This window comes from Zootoca vivipara, chromosome 7, assembly GCF_965207765.1.
Source record: "Zootoca vivipara chromosome 7, rZooViv2.hap1.1, whole genome shotgun sequence".
In the NCBI taxonomy this organism is placed as follows: domain Eukaryota; kingdom Metazoa; phylum Chordata; class Lepidosauria; order Squamata; family Lacertidae; genus Zootoca; species Zootoca vivipara.
Window position 1 is genome coordinate 51,789,968 of NC_142590.1, and position 23,163 is coordinate 51,813,130.

The 23,163-nt window shown below is 39.4% G+C and overlaps 1 protein-coding gene across 18 annotated transcripts in view; it reads left to right on the top strand.

Annotated features, from left to right (window-relative positions):
* Positions 1 to 23,163, top strand: part of ANKS1A (ankyrin repeat and sterile alpha motif domain containing 1A) — a 116,465-nt gene that overhangs the window by 47,603 nt on the left and 45,699 nt on the right. For 9 of the 18 annotated variants that reach the window (XM_035123322.3, XM_035123327.3, XM_088674202.1 and 6 more), the window contains 3 exons: positions 61 to 602; positions 16,714 to 16,764; positions 18,713 to 18,779. In XM_035123322.3, the coding sequence (XP_034979213.2) occupies positions 61 to 602; positions 16,714 to 16,764; positions 18,713 to 18,779 (660 nt within the window). The remainder of the gene's footprint in view (positions 1 to 60; positions 603 to 16,713; positions 16,765 to 18,712; positions 18,780 to 23,163) is intronic. The other 9 variants (XM_088674212.1, XM_088674214.1, XM_088674211.1 and 6 more) reach the window with 2 other exon arrangements.

A 23,163-nucleotide genomic window follows, 5' to 3' on the forward strand; every position in this document is an offset into this window, starting at 1 on the left:
TGTTTCTTAATTTCTGTGTTTGGGCTTTGTTTTTTGTTTTTTTCTTCCATCTTACCGAAGACCAAAGGACGAGCAGCAACAGCCAAGCAGATGCCCAAGATGTCCAAGTTCTGGATCAGTTCTCAGGTCTGCTGCATGGTTCTTCTCCAGTCTGTGAAATAAATGAGGACCCTTTCAGACTTATTTCTGCTGTGGGCAAAGGAAGTACCGAGGGGACTGCTATGCAGCTTGAAGATGTTGAGGAATCCATATCGGTACAGACTAGCACTGCAGACCAAAATAAAGTGGTCTATTCAACTGTCCGCCATACCAGTGACAACAAGTTGGACCCTGAAACTTTAGCACATCCTCACTTGCCACAGCACCCTGGTGGTGCTGAGGAAGGAGACAAGAGCAGTGTTGTGGGCAGAGTTCACCCAGGAGGCAAGCCCAGAGCAGAACTCAAACTTAGCCGTAGCTTGTCAAAATCGGACTCTGACCTCTTGACCACCTCCCCAACAGAGGACGATACTATGGGGAGCAGAAGTGAATCACTTACCAATTGTAGTGCTGGAAAGAAAAGGCTGGAGAAATCACCTTCATTTGCTTCAGAGTGGGATGAGGTAAGGCTGACCTTGACCTTATAAATCTGTTTTCAGTGGAATATTGTCACAAGAGTTGATTTTAATACTGCATTTGGGAGGGTAAAAAGATTGGAGAGGATGCTATTTGTCATATCTCTGTTTTACTTCCCCTTTTGTAGATAATTACAATTTATCCTCATAAATTGAACCTGGAGCTCTGAACATGGTTGGTGCAGAATTGAGGGGAGGGGGGCTTAAAAGATTTTTTAAAATATTGATTGAAATTCAGGTTCAGGGTGTGAATTCCCTTGGCTTGTCTGTGACTTTGTAGAATGAATTCTGTACTGCTCGGGTGGGGGGGAGGAAACTGAAATTGCTGGAGAATCAGTTGTTACATTGGAAAAGCTTCCACAGCTTATTCTCTCTAGAATAGCTTGTAGAAAAGAGTGGGTCACATATCTAGGTCACCACTGTCTGCTTTGTATAAATGAGAAGTCATCAGTAAAGATGAGGAGTTCCTAAATACTTTTGCACAGGTAGCATAAAAGAACTAGTTCAGAAGATTAATGGAAAGCCAGCTTACTGTTACATGCTCAAGACCACTAACTGGTTAAATTTGCTGATAGAAAGTTGCCTTAGTGAATAACTCAGCTAAGATTAAGTGTCCCTCTTGAAGCTTCACCACAGCATTACTGAAGCATTCTTCAGTAATGCTGATTCTACGGACTCTAAAAGTAGAGTCACATGAAAGATGCAAGTATAAACTGCTTCTAAATAACTGAGGGTCAGTTCTGAGTAACTGCATGTCCAGTCTAAAATGAATGTAAAGGGAATTAGCTTGTCTGGCAAATTACATCCATTGTGGGTTGAAATAATGGAGTCACTATTTATGTAAAAGAATCACTATTTATATAGTTCAGTGGCATGTCTTTGTAATCATAAGAAATAGATTAACCTTTATATTAAATGATTATTTAATCTGCACATTTGGGAATATGATAATTTACTTAAAATAACAAGAGGGCCTGTCCTGTGCCCACCTAGCCAGGGTGACAGTGGGATATAGTTTCCAAAAATACTGTGGGATTATTTTGGAAGCATTGTTCTCCAAATCTAACACTATATGTATTCTGTGTCTTCTTTTTGAATTAATACTGCTTATTTTAAAAAAGTAGAACTTTTTCTTTTACCAAAACTACATAGGTAGCAAATGATAAACCTGAGGAGGGGGTGGGCTACTGATAGGAAGAAGTGGGGGGGCAGGGGAGGAGAGGGGGGATTAAAAGTTCATGATTCCCTTATGCAAACAAGTCCATATACTTATGGAGTCATATGCCACAGGATTTTTCTTCTTGCTTTGTCTGCAAAAGGCTAGTCCATCACATGACGAAAGTATAGGAAGTTGTAGGAAGAGCAATTGGGAGTGGAACACATTTAATCTATGGTTGAGGTCTAGAAGATTATACTTGCAGATTTTGTGCTAGCTCTGAGTTCATTGTTTTTGTGGATTCAGTACACTGCCCTTTTGTGCTCTAATGTTTTCAGGTATCTGCAATCCACATGCCTAAATTTTTACCTGTCAAATAATCACCTCCATGTCTGACAGCTGAAGGAGGTATAAGGCAAAATTAATATAATCAGCTGACTGCAGAAAAATCTATGTTTTACAAAACAGCAGAATTGTCTTTCCATAAGGAATTAGATTCCTTTAATATTGAAACAATAAAAATACCTGTACTAAGCATCAGAAACAAATATTTGTTTTATCAAGGTGGGTGATTATGCACAGTGGTGTGTTTTGTTTGCACTGCTGTGGATTAATGCCATGACTGATAATTTTGTACTGTTTGCTGGAACTGCTACATATGATTCAAATTTATGTTAGGAGTAAATATATTACATTGCATATAACAACAGTTCTTGGTCTGGAAACTGTCTCATGCATTGCAAAGATGAATACTGCCATTAACACTTACAGTTTTGATCTTAGTTACTAACTCCTATCTAAATATTTTGTGTTGGAAAATTATAAATGAGAGCAACTGCTGTCTAAACTTGTATATAGTGGCCGTAAAAAGTTCAAGATGTTCTGTTTCCCAAACAGGGCGTTGAAGTGCTTTCACAATACCTTTCCAATGATGTTTTAATGTTCAGTCTGTTTCTTTCAGAATTATTGGTTACATCATCTTTAAAGACTCTGATTGGGGTCAGTGATACTAGGACTATAGAGAACTGCTGGAACAGTTACTCATCCTGCTGTTCTGTACTAATGGTTATTTGCTGTTCCATCTGTGTGCTGATGGTCTAGGCTGCATTTTGAAAAAATAAAGCAAGTCCAGCTCTTGACTCTTGTATTTGGTAGCTATTTAGCAGAACGCTAATTGCTGTTAAAAGAACTGCTTTTCCTCATATGTAGTTTACTGGGCTGGTAAAATAGACTTATCCTTTCATATGAGATCATACTCCTTCCTCTTCTCCCATGTGAAATCCCTCTTTTCTTGTCAGCATTAACCATTATCTAGCTGTGTCTAGATGAAGGCTGGTATCCAACAATGTCATCCTGTTAGTGCAAGGATTTCTGCTTTCAACACAGAATTTCCTCTCCTGCTATCTGCTCCAAATAAATAAAAAATTGTCCAGTAGCACCTTAGAGACCAACTAAGTTTGTTCTGGGTATAAGCTTTTGTATGCATGCTTATACCCAGAACAAACTTAGTTGGTCTCTAAGGTGCTACTGGACAATTTTTTATTTATTTCGCGACTGCGTCAGACCAACAGGGCTACCTACCTGAATCTATCTGCTCCAGATAGTTCAAGGAACCCCCAGAACAGATTTAGGTACAACCTGAAACTTACGCTGACTAGAGACTAATCCAGTATGGTCTGCAGTCTCTATCTTTAGGCTGAGTTATATCCAGACCAGCCAAACTTTTGCTCTTCCTCTCCTCACTAACCCTCCTGCTTCTGCACAGGATCCAAACAGATGAAGGAAAGCTTGCTCATTATTTTGTGACATGTTGCTTCCTCCTAATAAAGCTGTTGTGGATTTTTGCATATTTTACTTGTGAACCAAGGCACCTTCTTTTTGCTTTCACTGATTTTATATGGAAATAAGTATGGTTAACTTAATCTGAATGTAACTCAGTGCACATTAAAGTTGTTAGGTTAGCTTTTTAACCAGGAGTTTAGTACTGGTTTGCAACCATGTTTAATGTAACTCTTTACAGATGCAAAGCTTTCTCATGATTAACACTGACAAGGAGAGGGAAATAACTCAAGTGTGGGGAGATTGAAATTTATTCATAATTTCTTAAATAGTTAGCTAAGTGGAAGTTATATCTGCATTAGGCATCATTAGAAATTTATGTTCTCTTAAAATACCTTGATACTTTCATGAAAATCCTGTGTTAATATATTGATCCTATCATTCATTCTTTCCAAATACAGTTATTGGATTCAAATCAGATGCTTCTCAAAGGATCCTAATGTGGTAATGTGTAATATAAATCTGGCTGTAGTATGTTTGTGAATTATATTTGTGAATTCTGTCCCTTCAGAATCTGGTCGGTATTGCTACTTAGTGGCCTCTTTTAGAGAAGAAATTGTGTAATATGTTCAGCTAAATGTTGAAGCTGCTGTGGTTAAAATAAAGTTTGGATGAGAGACTTTTAGATGCAAATCACAATTCAGTAATTAAACTGCTGATCAGCTTCTCTTAAATTACTGAGTCTTAGGTGAATCTAGACCATAACTGTCAAGTCTCCCATTTTTTGCGGGAAACCGTTAAATCCGTTTCCCGCTGGTCTTCCGAATTGAAAGATATCCCATAAATCCCCTGGATTTGCAGCTCCTGCTGGCACCGGCGACCATGTCCCGGCTCCCGGCTGGCTGCTCGCTCACTTGGCTTTGGAAATTGCCTCTGCACATGCCTGAGCATACGCAGAAGCGATTTCTGGTGCCCAGACATGCAGACACGGGCAGCCCAGCACCCGAAGTTGCTACTGCACATGTCTGGACATGCGCAGAAGCGACTTCCGGTGCCGTGCCACCGCTGATCCCTTATTTTCCTATCCGGAAGTTGACACCTATGATCTAGACTCAGGAAAACAAACATAATAGAGAAACTGATTTTGGCCTAAGGTACATGAAAGTGATGGAATCTGTAAGTACAGTATAGAGTCATGGGATACAACTGAGAATGACCAAAGTTAACAGAGTAAGTGCTAGAGTGTAAGGCATGTACAAGCAGGGCTTTTTTCCAGCCAGAACTCGCTGGAACTCTGTTCTGGCACCACTCAGGTAGGCACCATTGCCATTATAAGAGAACAAGGAAGGTGTTCATGATGAGTTCCGGCACCTTTTTCTAGAAAACTAGCACTGTGTATAAGTTAGGTTAAAATGGGAAGGAATAACTTGTTTATAGGTGCTCACTTTCGTTCCCAACCTGAAGCTGCATAAGGCAGAGCTCTGTCCTACCTTGAGCCCTTAAGTAAGACAGATACCGCTGGCTTGGCAGTAAGAGCCTCTTCTGAGCCAATGGGGCACACTATATACCTCAGATCCTGCGCCAATTTGTAGGCTTGTTGAATGGCAAAGGCTGAAGTGTGCACCCTGACAATGGCTTAAAACAGGGTGTAGAAATATCAAAGGAAGAAGCAAAACATAATATAGCAGAACCTTGCTTATTGCCTCGCTTCACTGTGGAATAAATTAAGGATTGAATTTATGTCTGAAGTGGGCTGTAGTTAGTATAAATATTTGAATGCCTTTAAACTTAGCTGAAGGCTAAAGTGGTAAATTTGTTTCTGTAATCTGCTCATAAATATTCAGCTGACGTGAATTCAGTGTGCAGCAGTCAAAGCACACTAAATTTTACATAATGTGAATAAATTGCTTTTGTACTTGAAGGTTGGAGTAGGATGTGTGACGCCTCTGCCAGGATGTGAAATGCTGGCATCCCAGTTTCAGAATCATGTTTAACTTGTATATATGCATTTTTTCAGGTGTAGAACAACTTTAGACTCCACTTTGTATGGCTTTGATGTCCCATTCAAGCAAATGAGCAAAACAATACTTAATACTTATTTTTACTTATTTATGAATGGGTGTGCTCACCATGTCTCACCTAGTAATGGGCTGGATGAGAGCCAATAATCTGAAAATCAATCCAAACAAGATTAAGACACTTGGTGGGTGGTTCCCTTGACCAGATGGATGGGATCAGAGTAGATATGCAGCTTGGAGGTAATTTTGAATCAGTTCCTGTTGTTGGAGGCTCAAGTGGCCTTGGTGGCACTGAGTCTCTTCCACCAACTTTAACTGTTAACTATGCTGTGGTTCTAGGGGATGTGGGTGGCACTGTGGGTTAAACCATAGAGTCTAGGGCTTGCAAATCAGAAGGTCGGCGGTTCGAATCCCTGTGACGGGGGTGAGCTCCCGTTGCTCAGTCCCAGCTCCTGCCAACCTAGCAGTTCGAAAGCACGTTAAAGTGCAAGTAGATAAATAGGAACAACAGCAGGAAGGTAAACGGCGTTTCTGTGTGCTGCTCTGGTTCTCCAGAAGTGACTTTGTCATGCTGGCCACATGACCTGGAAGCTGTACACCGGCTCCCTCGGCCAACAACGCGAAATGAGCACCACAACCCCAGAGTCAGTCACGACTGGACCTAATGGTCAGGAGTCCCTTTACCTTTTTATGCTGTGGTTACCACTAGGTTAATTACTGCAATGCATTTTGCGGGGGGGGGGGGGCTTCCTTTGAACAGGCCTGTGCAGAGTGTGGGGGCAGCTGAGTACATTTCTCCCGGGCCTCGGAGGGCTAAGCCAAGAACAGGCGGCCTCTTTGTTTGAGTATATAACTTTATTCTAACAAGACTCCCACCCCAGACCTCATAAAAGCTCTGCATGGGGCTGCCTTTGAAGATGGTTCAGAATAGGCAGCATTTTCAAAATTCAGCTGCCAGATTTTTTTTTTATAATAATTTTTATTGGTTTTACAACAAAAAACAGCACAAAAAGAAAAAAGAAAAACAACAACACACTAATACAATAAAGTACAATAACATAACAATAAAAAGAAACACAAAAATCCAAATAGTCAATCCTTTTCTTTTAACGTTATATAAGGGGACTTCCTCAAGTTCCCTCCATCTGTGGTTCATTTCTCCTTTATCTTTAGCAATTTCCAATTCATTGTTAAAAATTTCTTACAATTTCAAATCTCTCATGCGTCTGTTTATATTCACATAATTCCTAAATCCACAGTTTCTATACCCTTCTAAATCTAATCTTAATATACAATTTTAGCATATTTTTAAAAGTAGATTTTAAAGTCTTTCCACTCTTCCTCAGTCGCTTTTTCTCCCCGGTCGCGAATTCTCCCGGTCATCTCAGCCAGTTCCATATACTCCATCATCTTCATTTGCCAATCGTCCACTGAGATTGTTGACTGGTACAGAATGGTCTGTACATGTAACACCAATTCTGGAACAACAAAACTGGCTTCCAGTTAGTTTCATGTCTCCAATTCAAGTTCTCCTCGTAACCTATAATGTATTCTGCAGCTTAGGCCCCCGGTACCTCAAAGACCACATATCCCCTCATGAACCAGCTTGGACCCAGCTTGGACCCAGCATTCATAATCTGAATCCTTCTCCATGTGACCCCTCCATAGCAAGTTCGGAGAGTGGCAGCATGAGAATGGTGACTCCTTGCTTGTGGGATACTCCTTGCTTGTGGGATACTACCACAGATGGCCTGGTGCCATCTTTATCTATTTTTAGGTGCCAGGCAAAAACTCCTGTTTTTCCAGGGCCCTCGATTTGAATTTGTGGCTTTGTTTAGTGGGCAGAATCTGTAAGACCTGTCTTGTCTATGTTGATGTGTTTTTCTTTCTTTCAGACTATATAGGTGTACTTTTAGCTTTCTATTGATTGTGTTTGCTATAATCAGTTTTAGTGTTTATACTGTTTTTGTATTTTGTTGTTGGTCACCTTTGTGAATAAAGTGACTGACAACAACTAAATTTAATTCAGAGACATCATAACGAAAATTAAATGCAAGGGATTTCAGCTAATTCTGAAATCCAGTTGTGCTTATATACAACAATTTTAGGGACATCAAAACAGAGTGGACTGAAGCAATATCTTTTACAAACAACAGAATATCCAAGAAATTAGAAAATACAAAGGGTGGTATCTAACTAAGTTGCACTCAAGGTAGACTCATTGAAATCACTTAAGTACCGTAATTAATTTTAGTGATCAGCTCTGTTTATGACTTAGTTGGGTTCAAATCCCCACTCAGCCATGAAGCTCAATGGTTAACCTTGGGCCAGTCACTGTCTCTCAGCTTAACCTTTCTCACAAACTTGTGAGGATAAAATGAGGAGCAGGAGATCTATGTATGCCACCTTGAGCTCTTTGGAGGAAAGGTGGGATAAAAATGTAATAAACAATGTTTAAAATTTGTCTGGTCCTGCTTACAATACACATCTCTTGTTCCCCTAACTTAATAATCCCTTTTATATTATTATTTATGATTTTCAGTTTTATATATTTCAATCATTTTACAGTCATTTTACCATTTCTAAACTTGACTTCTTCCCCCCCCCTCTTTCTGCGGTTCTTTAAATTTATTTTTAATATTTTCTGCAAATCCAAATTAATTTACTCATCTACTTTAAATATATACTCTTATAAAGCTGTAGGCTATTACAATAATCCTGCCAATGTTTTTATCTGTTTACAGTTTGTTTGTAAATATTCCATAAACTGTTTCCATTCTTTTATAAAATGTTTGTTATCTTGTTTTCTTATTTTTCTGGTAAATTTTGCCATTTCTGCATATTCCATAAGTTTTTGTATCCATTCTTCTTTTGCTGGGACTTCTTCTTCTTTCCATCTTTTGGGCAAGTAACATTCTTGCCTCTGTAGTCACATACATGAATAAATTTCTATGCAGTTTGGGTAGCTCTGTCCCTATAATTCCCAAAAGGAAAGCTTCTGTTTCATAATTTGTGAAAGTTTAAACTGCTTGCATCGGTTTTATGGGGCATCCTGTAAATGTACCAGTAATTTTAACAGAAAATGTTTTATGCTGTTACAGTTTGCACATTATGCTGTTACAGTTTGCACATTGGGGACCTGTATGGTTTCCAAACATGTGTAACCATGACATATTGTGAGACACATGTTGCATATGCAGTTCCCCACACAGAGGTCATCTAGGAAAAATGTGATGCGTAAAGTAGGCTGTAGAGACACCAGAACTGCAACTCATTTGTGCATCTTTGTGTAGCTTATGTAAAACCAGCCCATGGACTCTCCATATTATGTAGATCAGCTGCATCCAGGACTGGAAACACTGCCAGCTTGACTGGGCGTGTAGACTACTTGTGCCAAGGATTCTCAGATATTTGTCACTTCTGATTTTAGATCAGATATATATCACCTTTACCACATTATCCCACATTGCTCCCCCCCCCCCTTTTAGTGTACAGTCATACCTTGGAAGTCGAACAGAATCCGTTCCGGAAGTCTGTTTGACTTCCAAAACATTCGAAAACCAAATCATGGCTCCTGCAGCCAATCAGAAGCCCTGTCGGACATTCAGATTCCAAAAAAACATTCACAAAGCAGAACAATCTCTTCCGGATTTGTGGTGTTCGGGAACCAAAATGTCTGAGTTCCAGGGCGTTCGGGATCCAAGATACGACCGTACTTTGCAACTTTTCCTTTTGCCTTCTGCATGGACCTTCCTATAGTTCCCAGTTGGTTCCTAGTCTGTCTTTAGAATACGTGCTCATTTATTTGCCTTGCAACAACAAGTCATGTGAAGCAAGGCTTTTTGCAACTGAACCTTGCAATATATATATGGTTTGTATTGCAAGTACACAAATCTATAGAATATCATCACTGTAAATACTTTAAACTGCAGACATCCTGTTAGACCACCTGCTTTGATTTTCAGTTTCTTAGCTTTGTGGAGCTTGAGCCAACATGAGAAAACTTTAATTCTGATCTGACAGATTTTGGGGCATTGAATATAGAATTCTTGTTCTTGCACTAACTAAAGATCACATGTTGCTAGAGCACTAGTTTTTTTGTTCACATGAATTTGCAGTATAAAAAAATTGGTACAGTATATGCATCGGCAAACATTTGTCAGGTGAATTGGAAAAGTTTCTGGTAAACGCTGCCACTATATGGTGAAAAATGAAACTACACATTCTTTTTTAAAAGCAGCATTAATTTATTTCTCTGTGGAGGGGTGACTCTTCTTCAAAACACGTTTTGCTTTTCTTGAAAATACATGGATGATTCTTCAGTCATCCGTGTTTTGTTTCAGAGCTTCATTCATATCCCAAGCTTATTCCATATTCCCAACTGATCTTTACCTGACTGCTTAGGATCTAGTTTGCAGTCTATGTTGCTAACCTTTCCATCGTGATCCATTCAAGATGAAAGTGAGCTGTCTGATTTATTTGAAAGGAAAGGCTGCCAGGGTACATATTTTTGCTAAAATTGCTATGTCTTTAGTCCATGTCCAGATAATATTCCTTGTTAAGGGAAGGCCATGCATTTGGTTAGGTAATTTGTAAAGCATGCAACTTTATTTTATTACTTTGAATTCAGATTAATAAGAATAGTATTAAATTTTCAAGTCTTCAATATTGGTGCTGCCAAGCTCTTAACAGGCAAGCCTACTATATTATGTATATGTGGAATGAAATAACAGTGAACATACAAACCTATAATTCTGTGGCATGAAGCTGCTGACCAAATTAGCCAAGCATCATAAACTGCCCTGGCTTTGCTCTCTGTGTAGTACTGTAATTGCTATCTTGTGGAGTCCTGGTTTTGGTTTATAGTAAGGATAGTGACAAGTAATATATTACCTTAATTATGCATTGGTTTTCGATTCCCTTAAGACTTGTGGTCCAATGTGGTCATGTAATTCATAAACTGAATCTTACGGTTTTTACTGCTCTTGGAAATGAGAAGAATATGACTTCATATTTTCCTTTTACACTTCTCAAATGCTAAAGCTGTCCTTCATTGGTAGCTTTTCACATGTTCTGGGACATATTAATTGGCTTTGCCTTTCTAAAGCAATATCAGCATTAACTTATTTGCAGCTGATTTACCTGAAATCTGTTTCTGCATGTGTATAAATGAACATAATTTTATTTGTGCATTTATTCTGTACATGCTCTTTATGGTATCCACAGCGTTATTGCTACTATGGCTGGTGGCTAATGCAAATAAAGTTTCCAGCGCTTTAAAACTGAAAGTATGAGAATTGTTTTGGTTTTGGTCTTATGTTGTGCTTACTTTTCTATGGACCAACATGGATTGTATCTATGATCACACAAAAAGCATTCTTTGTGGTGTTTCTAGTTTCATTACATGCCAGGAAGCAATGAGAAGAAATAACAATGTATTGGAAGCCATATTTGTAGAGGTCTGCCAGACCTATGGATTGCTAGGAAATAATCTGATTACCAATTTTTTCTCTTCAGGAAGTGCTACTTCTCTATAGCCTGGGGTAGGCAGGCTTCATGTTTGGGTTTTTTTTTTGCTAGAACATGAGAGACTAGAAACAGATGCAAGAAGCAGATGCTTAGAATTAAAGAATTCTGAGACTAGAAGTTTTATTTTACAATGCCAAAGCTGAACTGAACCCTTTCACAAACAGAAACACACACACTTTTTTGTTTTTTGTTTGGCTTCTGCAGATTCAGCAGGATGACAGAGTAATTTTGTTGTCATTGTTAAACTGGGAGTCAGAAATTCTTGCTGATCTGCTTCAAATCGCCTAGAGATCTTTCAATAGGTTCTGATCTACCTTCTGCCCACTCCTGTTTTAGGCTGTCTTGAAATAGGCTCTATTTTCAAAATGAAAACAGCACTTTAGGTTTAGTTGAGGCTGTTAGTGCTCAGCAGCTTCTTAGCCTGCAGTGCATTGTAAATTATATTTTACAATGTGCCCATATGCCAAGATCTTAGGCTCCATAAAGCCTATTTATTAGCTTCGCCTTTTTCTAAATTATATTTGTGTCAAGAGGTTTTTTTTTTAAAAAAATTGAGCATATGAAGTTATAGCTTCCTCAGAAAACAGAAAAAAGAGACTAATTGCATTAAAATACAGGCAACTCCCCATTTGTGCAGGGGTTGCGTTCAGGGTCATTGTGCATGTCAGCATTCGTGCCTAAGCCTGTTCCACCGCTGCCCCGGGGCTGAGACCAATGCACGTGTCAGCAGTTGCCCATCAATTGGACATGCACAAAATGGTCACCGCATGTTGGCTGTGTTCTTGCCTTTATTTTAAAACTAATTTACTTAGAACTCAATCTCAGGAAAAAACAAGGCTCTTCTCAAACTGAGATTTTTTTGTATGGCTCATGATTAAGCTAAAGCAAGAATGAAAATGCAGTTTACATTTACTAATTTCTGTGAGTCTCTTTGCGTCAACTTTGTACAACTTTGTACAACAGCACAAGCATACCTGTAAATTGATTCTGGCCATTAGTAGCTAAGTAAATAAATCCTAAGAAGCTTGGCTGTTGTTTTGTCCCAACAGTAATGTAGGGTCACCATATTTCAAAAATTGAAAATCCGGACCCAAAAGTTATTGAGCTTTTAGTTTTTGAGCCATTTTTAGTGAAATACGCCAAAATCTACACTTCCGACATGGGTTGCCATACATCCAGATTTTCCCAGACATTTTTCTGATTCCCACCCAGACACTGTTTCTGACGACCAAATCCTGGTCATGTTTGGGAAATTCCAAACATATAGCTACCCTACTGTAATGAGAAGCATAGTATAGCATTCCACATCCATACGGCCTGTGTTTTAGGTTTTACTGTACAATTAACTATTATCTAAATTCGAATTAAAAAATCCTTCTATTAGCACCTTAGAGACCAACTAAGTTTGTTACAGTATTGGTATGAGCCTTCGTGTGCGTGCACACTTCTTCAGATACACTGAAACAGAAGTCACCAGACCCTTATACAGTCATACCTCGGTTTAAGTACGCTTCGGTTTGAGTATTTTCAGTTTAAGTACTCCGCGGACCCGTCTGGAACGGGTTAATCCACTTTCCATTACTTTCAATGGGAAAGTTTGCTTCAGGTTAAGTACGCTTCGGGTTAAGTACAGACTTCTGGAACCAATTGTGTTTGTAAACTGAGGTACCACTGTATATAGTGAGAGGGTGGGGAGGGGTATTACTCAGAAGGGTGGTGGGAATGGGTGATTGGCTGATAGGTGTAGTTTTACAGGAAAAAGCAAGGGGTGAGATGGCTAAAAATAGTTTTATCATGTATAATGAGATAACAATCCAATGTCTCTATTCAGACCAGGTCTCTCCATGGTTTTAAGTTTGGTAATTGGTAATTGGCAATTCAGCAACTTCTCTTTCCAGTCTATTTCTGAAATTCTTTTGTAATGAGACAGCTACTTTGAGATATTGTATATAGAATGTCCTGGGAGATTGAAGTGTCCGCCTACTGGTTTCTCTGTCTTGTGATTCTTTTATATGATATTTTATACAACTTTTCAGCTGTAGCCCAAAATATACATGTAGTCAGGGCTTTTTTGTGGCACCACTCACTTTTTGCTGCCTGTGGCACCCAATTTGTGACACTTATATGATCAATATATAAGTACTGACACCTCACATTTTTTCCAAAAAGCACTGCATATAGTTCTTCCGCCATGTCTTCCACCCACTGTCTTGCTGATTACTTTTTTTTACTATATTGCTATCACAAATCCCTGCTTCAAATAAACACAACCTCGTTCCCATAATCGTTAAACCAGTCACTACTGGGTAATATTACCTCATATGCATTGATTTTATAGGAGAGAATAATTGAAGTTCCAGTAGTAAAACATTGTTCCTTAGAGTTCCATGATAGTTGACAGATGCACTGAACTGTAGTGGGAACACACAATGCAGGCAAGAGAAGCAACTTGTTACTTTCAGAGCTGCTTGACATTTTATGTAATGGCCCCAGTTTGACTGGGGAAAAACAACAGAAAAGAGAAACACTTGGGGATGCACTCTATAGATATGCTGTTGATACTCCCTGGAACCTCATGCAAAGGTACATACACCAAGTTTTATGTGGCAGCAGCAAGTCCAGGTAAGCTTGGGAGAAGCATGTGAAAGCTTTGATCTGTGCTGGGTTGACTCTATTGCATGAAGACTGGCAACTTGTCAAATGCTTCCAAATATATTCCTGCAATCATTAGAATGAGAAATCTTGCTTTTTTCAAAGATAAAGTTTTGCACCATGGATTGCTCACACGTTAAATTCCCTGGTAGCAGTTCACCTCCCACAGTTTTGGAAGCCTTTAAAGCAGGTTGACTTGCAACAGCATCACCATTTCCTTTTTATACTATTTTGGATTTATAATGTTAGTACAGTTAGATGCTTGTTACGTAGCAATAGGAATGATTTGTCTTTTTTAAAGAAACTGTCAAGGCAGCAAACTGCAAACTGTATGTTGCTCCTTTTCCGTAGCACTTAAAAACATTGATTACAGAGAGACCTTTTATTTTGAATTAATTTTCAGCCTATCTGCAGATAGTTACTACACGTACCATATGTAAACCACAACATGCACTGAGCTGTGTCTCCCCGCTGTACTGTTTTTTATATGAATGGCTGTTCACAAGCATGGAATTTTATGCTTGGCACAGAAATCTGTAACCCAAGGGCTAAAAAAAGAGAAAAGAAATATCAATGTTCTTGGCCTTATGGGGATGGCAGTAGGCTCAAAGGGATAGCTAGATTAACCTCAGAAGCAGTTCATAGGATTGTTAGTGATCAGAAGCCGGGGCTTCAGACACATCACCCAAAAATTAAACAGCGATTTCTGAGGTTGACTTGAGAACTACTTAAAGCAAAATGCAGACAAAAATAGCACGGACAAACCAGGAAGCAGCTTTGCCTAAAGCAGCTCTCATGCCAAAATGCTCAATGACTTTTTAAATTCAGGGGTTATGGGGGGTTCTACATGGGGAAACTGTTTCAATGGGATTTCGTGAGAAGTATCTAAGCGGGAGGGGGTGCACACGCCCTTCGGTCCCTGTTTGTCAGTTTGATACTGACGGCCTTGCAGCACTAAGGCAGAACTAGTGCCATTTGTGATGCATTTTTAATTATTTCATCAAAACTGAAGTAACTTGGCACAAAAGGGAGTCCTACGCTTTCCCTTCCTTGAAGTTCATTGAGCTATTTTTTATCCTTAAAAACACTCTTGAAACAGATTAGCAGAGACTGGGGAAAGCAAGGTGGGCAGCCTTGAAGCATCCCTCAGGGCACTTACCTTTTTACCGAAGAATTTTATGTTTAAGTGTTTTATGCATCAGCTGGGATTGAAGAGGCAAAAGATATTAACAGACATGGAAGTTCTGTTTGTTTTCCAGCACAGAGTATGTCAAGCTGCTTTTGTTAGTGCATGCTAAATGAAGCCTTTTGGCGAATGTCCACATTTCCACTAAGGGAGGGGCACAGCTGTTCTAAATGGAGGGACTTTGTTAGGCTTAAATGCTGAGGCACTTGCGTGTTGGATGTGCATAATAGGATTTGTCGGTGGAGTGATAGAAGAGCAGAGCTAGTTACTGTTACCAAAATGGACTGTTTACTTGGACTCCTCTATTTCTCCCACCCCACCCCACCCCAAAAATCTACCGCCAACATTTTTGGATAACAAAGCATTGAGCTAGTGAAGGCCTCAAAGCATCTGTAAATCTCTGACCCTCTAGATTGCAGCTGTTTTTCAAGGGTGAACTTGAGGTGCCCTTTGAAAATTATGAATGTCATAAATACAGTAATACGTATAGGGAATTGTTGCCAGGTGGGCCACAGAGAATAGGTACTTGAATTTGCCTAGTGGTTTACTATTTAACTTGATTATAAACCTGTGGGTTTCACAAGGCCCTTCAGATATTAAGTCATCTGAGGGTGTTTTCCTTTTTAAAAGAAGCAACCCCAAAGTTCTCATATGAGATTTTTTGTGCAATGTAAGCAAGTGTGTGTATGTGGGGAAGGAGAAAATGGGTCGTGTATCATCTGAACACAGTTGAACATGTGATTTGGATCCAAGGATCTCTAGCATGACTGAAATGTCACTTCAACTCATGTAAGGGGGAGAAAGATTGTACTCTGAGCCTCTACACCAGACATGGCCAAACTTCTCCCTCCAGATGTTTTGGGACTACAATTCCCATCATCCCACTGGTCCTGTTAGCTAGGGATGGTGGGAGTTGTAGTCCCAAAACATCTGGAGGGCCAAGTTTGGCGATGCCTGCTCTACACAATATCACGCAAGGTAGGCTTTTCACAAAGCACTGAGCTACAATCAGGAAGAGAGAGCAAGATACTGTAGTCCCATTTCATGAGTAGGGCATTGCTCATGTGTCTTGAGATCCAAGCTCTGCAATATATGCTTTTGGGAAAAGCATACTTTTAGACTTTTCTAAAACAAGTTCTCTGCACTCTTATACATATTGGCATTTGTCAGGAATAAAAAGACTTCATACTGTCATCTGAAATAACTGATCAAAATCCATGTTTCTATTGGGTCATCTTATGTACTCAGGAAACAATTTTATTGGGTTTGACTGTTTTGTGTATACTGTATTGGATTTAAAAATGCTTGTCTTTGTGTTTCTTTTATTCTTGCACCCCCATGGTCCTCATGACTGCAATCTAAGAAAGCTCCTTTCAGGATGTTGCCCCCAAAGAAATACATAAAGTAACTATCTGTAAAGTACTCACTTCTTACAAGTATGAGAAACAGAAAATCTGAAAATAGTTTAGTGCACTAAAAACATTGGGAACCCTATTTCCACATCTGCTTTTGAGTATCTACCTCAGTTTAATGCTAAATTGCACAACCAACCATAGAAGTTGTAGAATAGTTTAAAACTTTACCTGCAGTGCTTAAGACCAGGAGGCAACTCATTGGACAAAAAAGAAAAGAAAAAAGGAAATATGGCCCTTTATTAAATTCTGAACTTATGCTGTTCTGAATCAAACAGTCTTAAGAAGAGACCTTGCATAATCCATTCTCCTAGACAAAATTGTGCTTAACTTGATGGATTGAAATGCATGTTTTGCTCTTTCCCAGCAGTTTCAGCAGCAGGTGCCTGATGTCGCCGATGTTCAATCTTTCTCCAATGTAAGAAACCTGCAAAACTTTGCCTAATCTGGGAAGCAGGCTGACTGCTGGGGTTGCTTAGTGTGCAGTTATTTTCTGCTTTCTTGGTGTTTGTGTTTTTCCTTTGCTGGGTTTTGAAAACGTGAGTCTGTTCTGGTGCTATTTGTAGAGTCATATAAAAGTCAATGTGCTATATCAAACATGTTGTAACTCATATGATTATTGGACAAAAATGCTTTTTCCTGCGGGAGGTCTTTGACATTTAGACATTACGCTACAAGCTTAATTCTATAAAATCATACTGAGGGGATGTGAATTTAATGTCAATTTTTTAGAGGGAGCCCATAGGTAAAGGTAAAGGGACCCCTGACTGTTAGGTCCCAGCCGTGGGCGACTCTGGGGTTGCGGCGCTCATTTTGCTTTACTGGCCGAGGGAGCCGACATACAGCTTCCGGGTCATGTGGCCAGCATGACTAAGCCACTTCTGGTGAACCAGAGCAGCGCATGGAAATGCTGTTTACCTTCCTGCCAGAGTGGTACCTATTTATGTTTGATTTGCTTTCAAACTGCTAAGTGGGCAGGAGCTGGGACCGAGCAACGGGAGCTCACCCCGTTGCAGGGATTCAAACCGCTGACCTTCTGATCGGCAAGCCCTAGGCTCTGTGGTTTAGATCACAGCGCCACCCACGTCCCCATAGAGGACCCTAAAAAATGAGAGGAGTGGCCTTTCATTGCTTTTGAAAAAATTGCTAAAACAAAGCAGTGGTATCCCAATAGGAGTAAATCTAGCCTATTGCTACTTTTGTTGTTGTTTACTTGTTGTAGTGCAATTAAAAGTTGATACTGTACAGGAGAAGTGAGATGAACAGGGAAAATACATGATTGTGTCTGTTAAATGTCCTTAGGCATTTGCTCATAAGAAGCAGTACTCCGATAATTTGGTAATTTGTCAGGGATGTCATCTTGAGATTCAGTCTTCTCTTTCATAATAAGTTGATTTTATTATGGTAGCATAAGATAGCAGATATTATGAAGAAATACCTCAGAAGTCTATTTCCACTGCTGTTAAAGTGCATCTTAACCTTGATAGCTTAAATGAGATGTGCAGTAACTTGATATGTCAAGGTTTGTGGGTTGAACAGTGCAGAACTAAATGGAGTATTAGATATTACTGTCTTGCAGAAATTGGGCATCAACGCCATATGTCACCCATGTCTATTCCTAGACAGTATTCCTAGGTTTTTGAGCATACACTACAAACAAACCCAAAGAAGCTCCTCCTCCTCCTCCTCCTTCCTTCAGGATTGCACAAGAAGTACCTGGGCGTCATGCTCTGTAGGTTGAATATTTGCTTAGATGTTGGTACTTAAGACCACTTGTCAAAGTACTTTTTAATAGATGTAGATTTTTTAAAAAAATTATCCAGAATGTGGCATTGACTACAACAACGGATTCCTTCTTCTTCTTCTTTTTTTTTTGAGATGTAAATGCTTGTTGGGAGCGTCTTCATGAATCTGTTGTTCAGTTAGATTGACTGGCCTCTCTCTTCCTGGTTGAAATGTACTTTAGAATACTGCTGCTTTCTGTTCATGTTTTCCAGCTCATTCTAATGTCTTTGCAGCCTTTCAGTAGAAGCAACTTGGTATTGGGTTATTTGCCTTGATGGTTCTTCTTAGCTGGAGTGGCATATTCTTTATTGGTAGTGGGGAGTTTCTGTATTTTAAGGTGAAATCAGAGGAATAGATTGTTCTACAGTATGAACAAATATTACCACTTTCTTGCTAGTTATCAGCTTAGTAAGATGCTTCTATAGATTTCTCTCTCTTATATTTACCATGAGTTTACCGGTATTATTTCCAGACAACAATACAAATCTCTTGGACGTGCACCTTTATATAATTATATGATTAAGCAGCTCTCTAGTCAGGTGTTGCTCAATTATCAACTAATAATTTCTTATGTTTTTCAGATTGAAAAAATAATGAGCTCCATTGGTGAAGGCATTGACTTTTCTCAGGAACAGCAGAGGATTTCAGGTACCATGCTGAACTGCTAAAGGGTGTGAGTCAATTCAAACAAGTGCAAGAGCAGTACAAACATTGGGCCCATTTGGGACTTACATTAGGGAACCTTGTACTTCTCAACCCATAGTTGAGATATTCAGCTATCTTAAGGGCTCCCTTTAAGACCACAAATCCAGATAAGAGGCAGCAATTTGCTATTCTGCAATCCCTGATTAGATGGGGATATATCCATCAATATTTATCTGCCAGCAGAATGGCCAGGGTTGGGGATCCCCCTGGAGTAAATTTGGGGTTTAGAGGTGTACGAGGGAGAAGAGAAAGCCAGCTTTCATGATATTGGATCCCCCCCCATGATGTTTAATTTAATGGACTGGCTACCCCGCCCCCTTTACTACAACTCCACTTTCACTGCTGCTCATACCATACATTTTATCTGACTCCAGTTTTGCCTTCTTTCACTTATTTAGATATTAGTTTGTTTGATTCCATTCATGAATTACTAACCATCAAGTATCTAAAAATGATGCCACGCACGCGCACGCACGCGCACACACACACACACACAAATATATATCATATATGAAAATAGCTTTAAATCCAGTACAGATTCAGACTGGGATAAAGATCTCCACTTAAAAGGCTTGTTGAGGAAGGAATTGCTTCTATATTGTGTTATGTGCTGCACACAACAGAAATGGGCTCTGTGTTCAGAGAGTTTACAATCTTTGGCGGGGTTAGGCAAAAAGAGACTACAGGGTGAAATGCAGCAAGAGCAGGGCTTTAAAAAGATACAATGGATTCCTTGTCATTTTATCTGCTGGCTTTTTCTATTTAGGTCTATTTGGCTCTTTTTTTCTTTCCTTTTGTATAGTTTTTATATTGCATTTTTAAACATTTTAAATACTCAGAAAAAAATACTGTCTGTAAAAAAAGAGGAGAAAGGGGGAGAGGAGGAGGAAGGCAACAGTAAACTGGGTGGGACACAAAGCACTTTTCAAGCAACATTAAACCATCCGTATAAAGGGCCCATATGTCTGATAATTTCCTGGCTTGATTTCATTTATGAAAAATCACTTTCTGGATCTTGATTCTTGCATGTACATGAGCCAGAGCCCCACTCGCCATGAGAAAAGATGCCTTTTATACCTTTTTCCTCAGTCCCTTCCCTTATTTCATGGGCAACCTTGACTGAGACTTTCTGACAAAGGTGGAAGACTGCATCCTAGTTCTACTCCCACCCCCATCTTCTCAAGCCTTCAACAGTAATTTGTAGCAACATGAAGTCCTGAAGGTGGCATCTTCATGTCATTGAAAAAGCATTGCTGTAGTAATTAAAGCACCATTTTCATCAGATTGCTTTAAGGAGTCTTGTAGTCTGGGGCAAGAGGGAGGGGAATAGCAAGGTTTTTTCAGCAATACTTCCTCATACTGTATAAGGAGTAGAGAATAAGTGATTTTTTTTATTATTTTCAGGAGTTCATCTTTGGTTAAACCTTGTAGTAGCTTGTGGAATATTTTAGTACTGTGTTTCAAAAATGTGATGCAGAACAAAACAGCAGTGACAGCCCATGGCAAAAACATGAAAACATTCAGAGGTGCTGCAGCAGACTGACTTGCTTTTCAGAAAATTACCAGAAATGTTCCAAGTTTTTACAGCTCATTAAAGGGTATTAAAATAAATAAAAAAACCCACACATTGACTTCCACACCTGGAATGGAAGCATGAAGTAAGAATGTGGATTGAAATTCAGCTACAAGCTGTAAGCTACCACTTAGTTCTGATAACCCCACAGATTCTCAGAGAGAAGGCTGCTATACCCCCCTGCCCCACCAAGGTTTGCAGAAGCATTAAAAAAAATCCTTAAAATGAGCCTAAAGTGGTGAAGAAACCACAGAAACAGTCCTGTGAGGTGTATTCAGTAGCCAAGGAATGCTGGATATCCTTTCAAAGAAAAAAAGCAGGAGAGAGAAAGTGGCATGCCCTCTTTGGATGAAATGGCTGGCTCTGAACAGAGAACTTGTATTAGGAGGGAGGGTACACCACAACATCTTGTTGCAGTTTCCAATTTCTTATGTTATAAAGCAAATTATTTTTACAACAAGTAAAGATAACAATATAAAGAACAACTCTTAAAGAATGCATTTTGGAAATAGGTTATTTTTCTAAGATGAAGCAATAAATACACCGTTCACCAGGCACCCCCAAACTGCGGCCCTCCAGATGTTTTGGCCTACAACTCCCATGATCCCTAGCTAACAGGACCAGTGGTCAGGGATGATGGGAATTGTAGTCCAAAACATCTGGAGGGCCGAAGTTTGGGGATGCCTGCTATTCACTTTTAAAACTCCCCCCCCCCTGGTTGAGAACTTTAAAAACAAAACAAAATCCATGCCAGGCCAAACAATATAAGTATTTAGCTGGGTATATCTTTCATATTTGTAGCAGACAACATAGAAACAAATATGTAGTGCTATGCATGAACCTAGAAGCTTCATCTGATACCACAGACTTTTCAAATCTGTTGCGTTGACCTATATATTAATGGAATAGCATATATATATATATATATATATATATATATATATATATATATATATATATATAGGATCTTCTACACAAGCAATACAATACAGGCCAAGCACCTAGTAATCTGTGCAGAAAAGACTGCAAGGTGGGAGTCATTTCATTGTGGGTATTGTAGAAGACCAGTGCTATTTATGTTCACTGATCTTCCTCGTTTGGCAAAATAGCCTTTTCTGTTACTTGGTTGATGCAGAAAAATGTACTTTCTGGCAAATCAGTTAAACTAAAACAGATCAGAGCTGCATTTGACTGCCAAATATAATTTGCTTCTGTCATTCCCCGCCCCCCGGCACTCCATAATGCTGTTCTGATTATTTGTTTATTTAAAAATATGAATTTATCAGCAACCTTTCGTTCTTGCTGGCCCCGTTCATATGTTACAGTAAAGTGCAGTCAATGGTTCACTGTGAATGTGGACATTGCTCCTGCTTCAATTCTCCCTTCTAGCAAGTGGGAGCAACTAACTACAATCATTGCCTTCACATTATGTCGTACCTGGGGATCAAGATTTGTTTTGCTTCCAATGAACCATGATTGGTAAGCCAAGAACAAATATTGGTATAACATCTTGGTTCATTTGGAGTGAAACAAACAATAATTCCTGGTTTGGATTTAATGCTAAGTCACGGATTAAGGTTTGTTGCTTGCTCTGGCTAAAGGAGGAGTGAAATAGGAGTCTCGTGTGTGTCCACAGAAAGTGTATGCCATTATTGGAGCACATTATTGGGAGTCATTCAATTTTCCTATAAAATCACGTAATCTGACTATGTGACTGTAGAATAAAGGTTATATGAAGGAAATTTGCTGGAGCTGCAGTCCCAGCAGATCCTTTCTCTCCTATTCTGTAACAAGTTCAACATAAGGAATCATCTTCAAATTAGTTTAAGTTTCAAAAGAAACTATCGGGCTGTTCTTTGGATTGGATTTCCCACTTCAGCATATTATGCCCCTTTCTGAAGTGGCTCAGTAATTGGTCCTGCTCACATAAAGAAACCCTGCCTGCCTGCCGCGATCTTTTCAACTTACCTAAATTTACTCGCTTAAATTGGATAAATATTGCAAATATGTAGCTGTGCGCTTAAATTTATCGCCTGCTTCTAAAGGCATTTTGTGATACATATTTTTATTAATGGGCAATGTAAGTGGAGGAAGGGCCCATTGTGTTCATAGTCATAATCTTCTGATACAGGAGCAATGAACATTCCAGGAAATATTGCATAGCATTCAACCATGCTGAAAGTGGTTCTTTTTTCATAGTAGAAATAACAATTGCCTAGTGGAAGGAACTGATCTAAGGCCTTTGGAACTGTGCCACTCCCAGTAGCATAGCCTTTAGGCTACATGTTTATGTGTGGCCCATCAAATGAGACTTGCCTCTTCAGTAGTACTACCATTAGAAATGGTTTGTCTCCTCTTCTGCTTGTGTGGACCATAACACTTTATATTCTGTTGGTCAGTGTCACTTAGACTGCTGGCAGTTAGAACTTCCTGGTGTTGCTCGTCAAGTTTTTGTTTCGTCATTTCTGATCTCACTTCAAAGACATGAATTCCTAAGGTTTGCTTTTCCTTTAATTCTAAAATTAGAAGTGAGCGAAGGGCTATTCACAAGTCTACAGGTATACTCAAAACATGGAGGGCGGAGGAGGACATCTGTATGCTAAACAGAATTATGGCAAGGGATGCCTATACATGTGCAGCTGAGTTCCTGCCGATATAGAAAGTCTACATGCACACAGCCCCCTTGCCTATGTTCTGAGCAGCGTGTGAGTTGGTGCCAGGATCCACTTAAATAATGGGGGCAGCAGGCACATT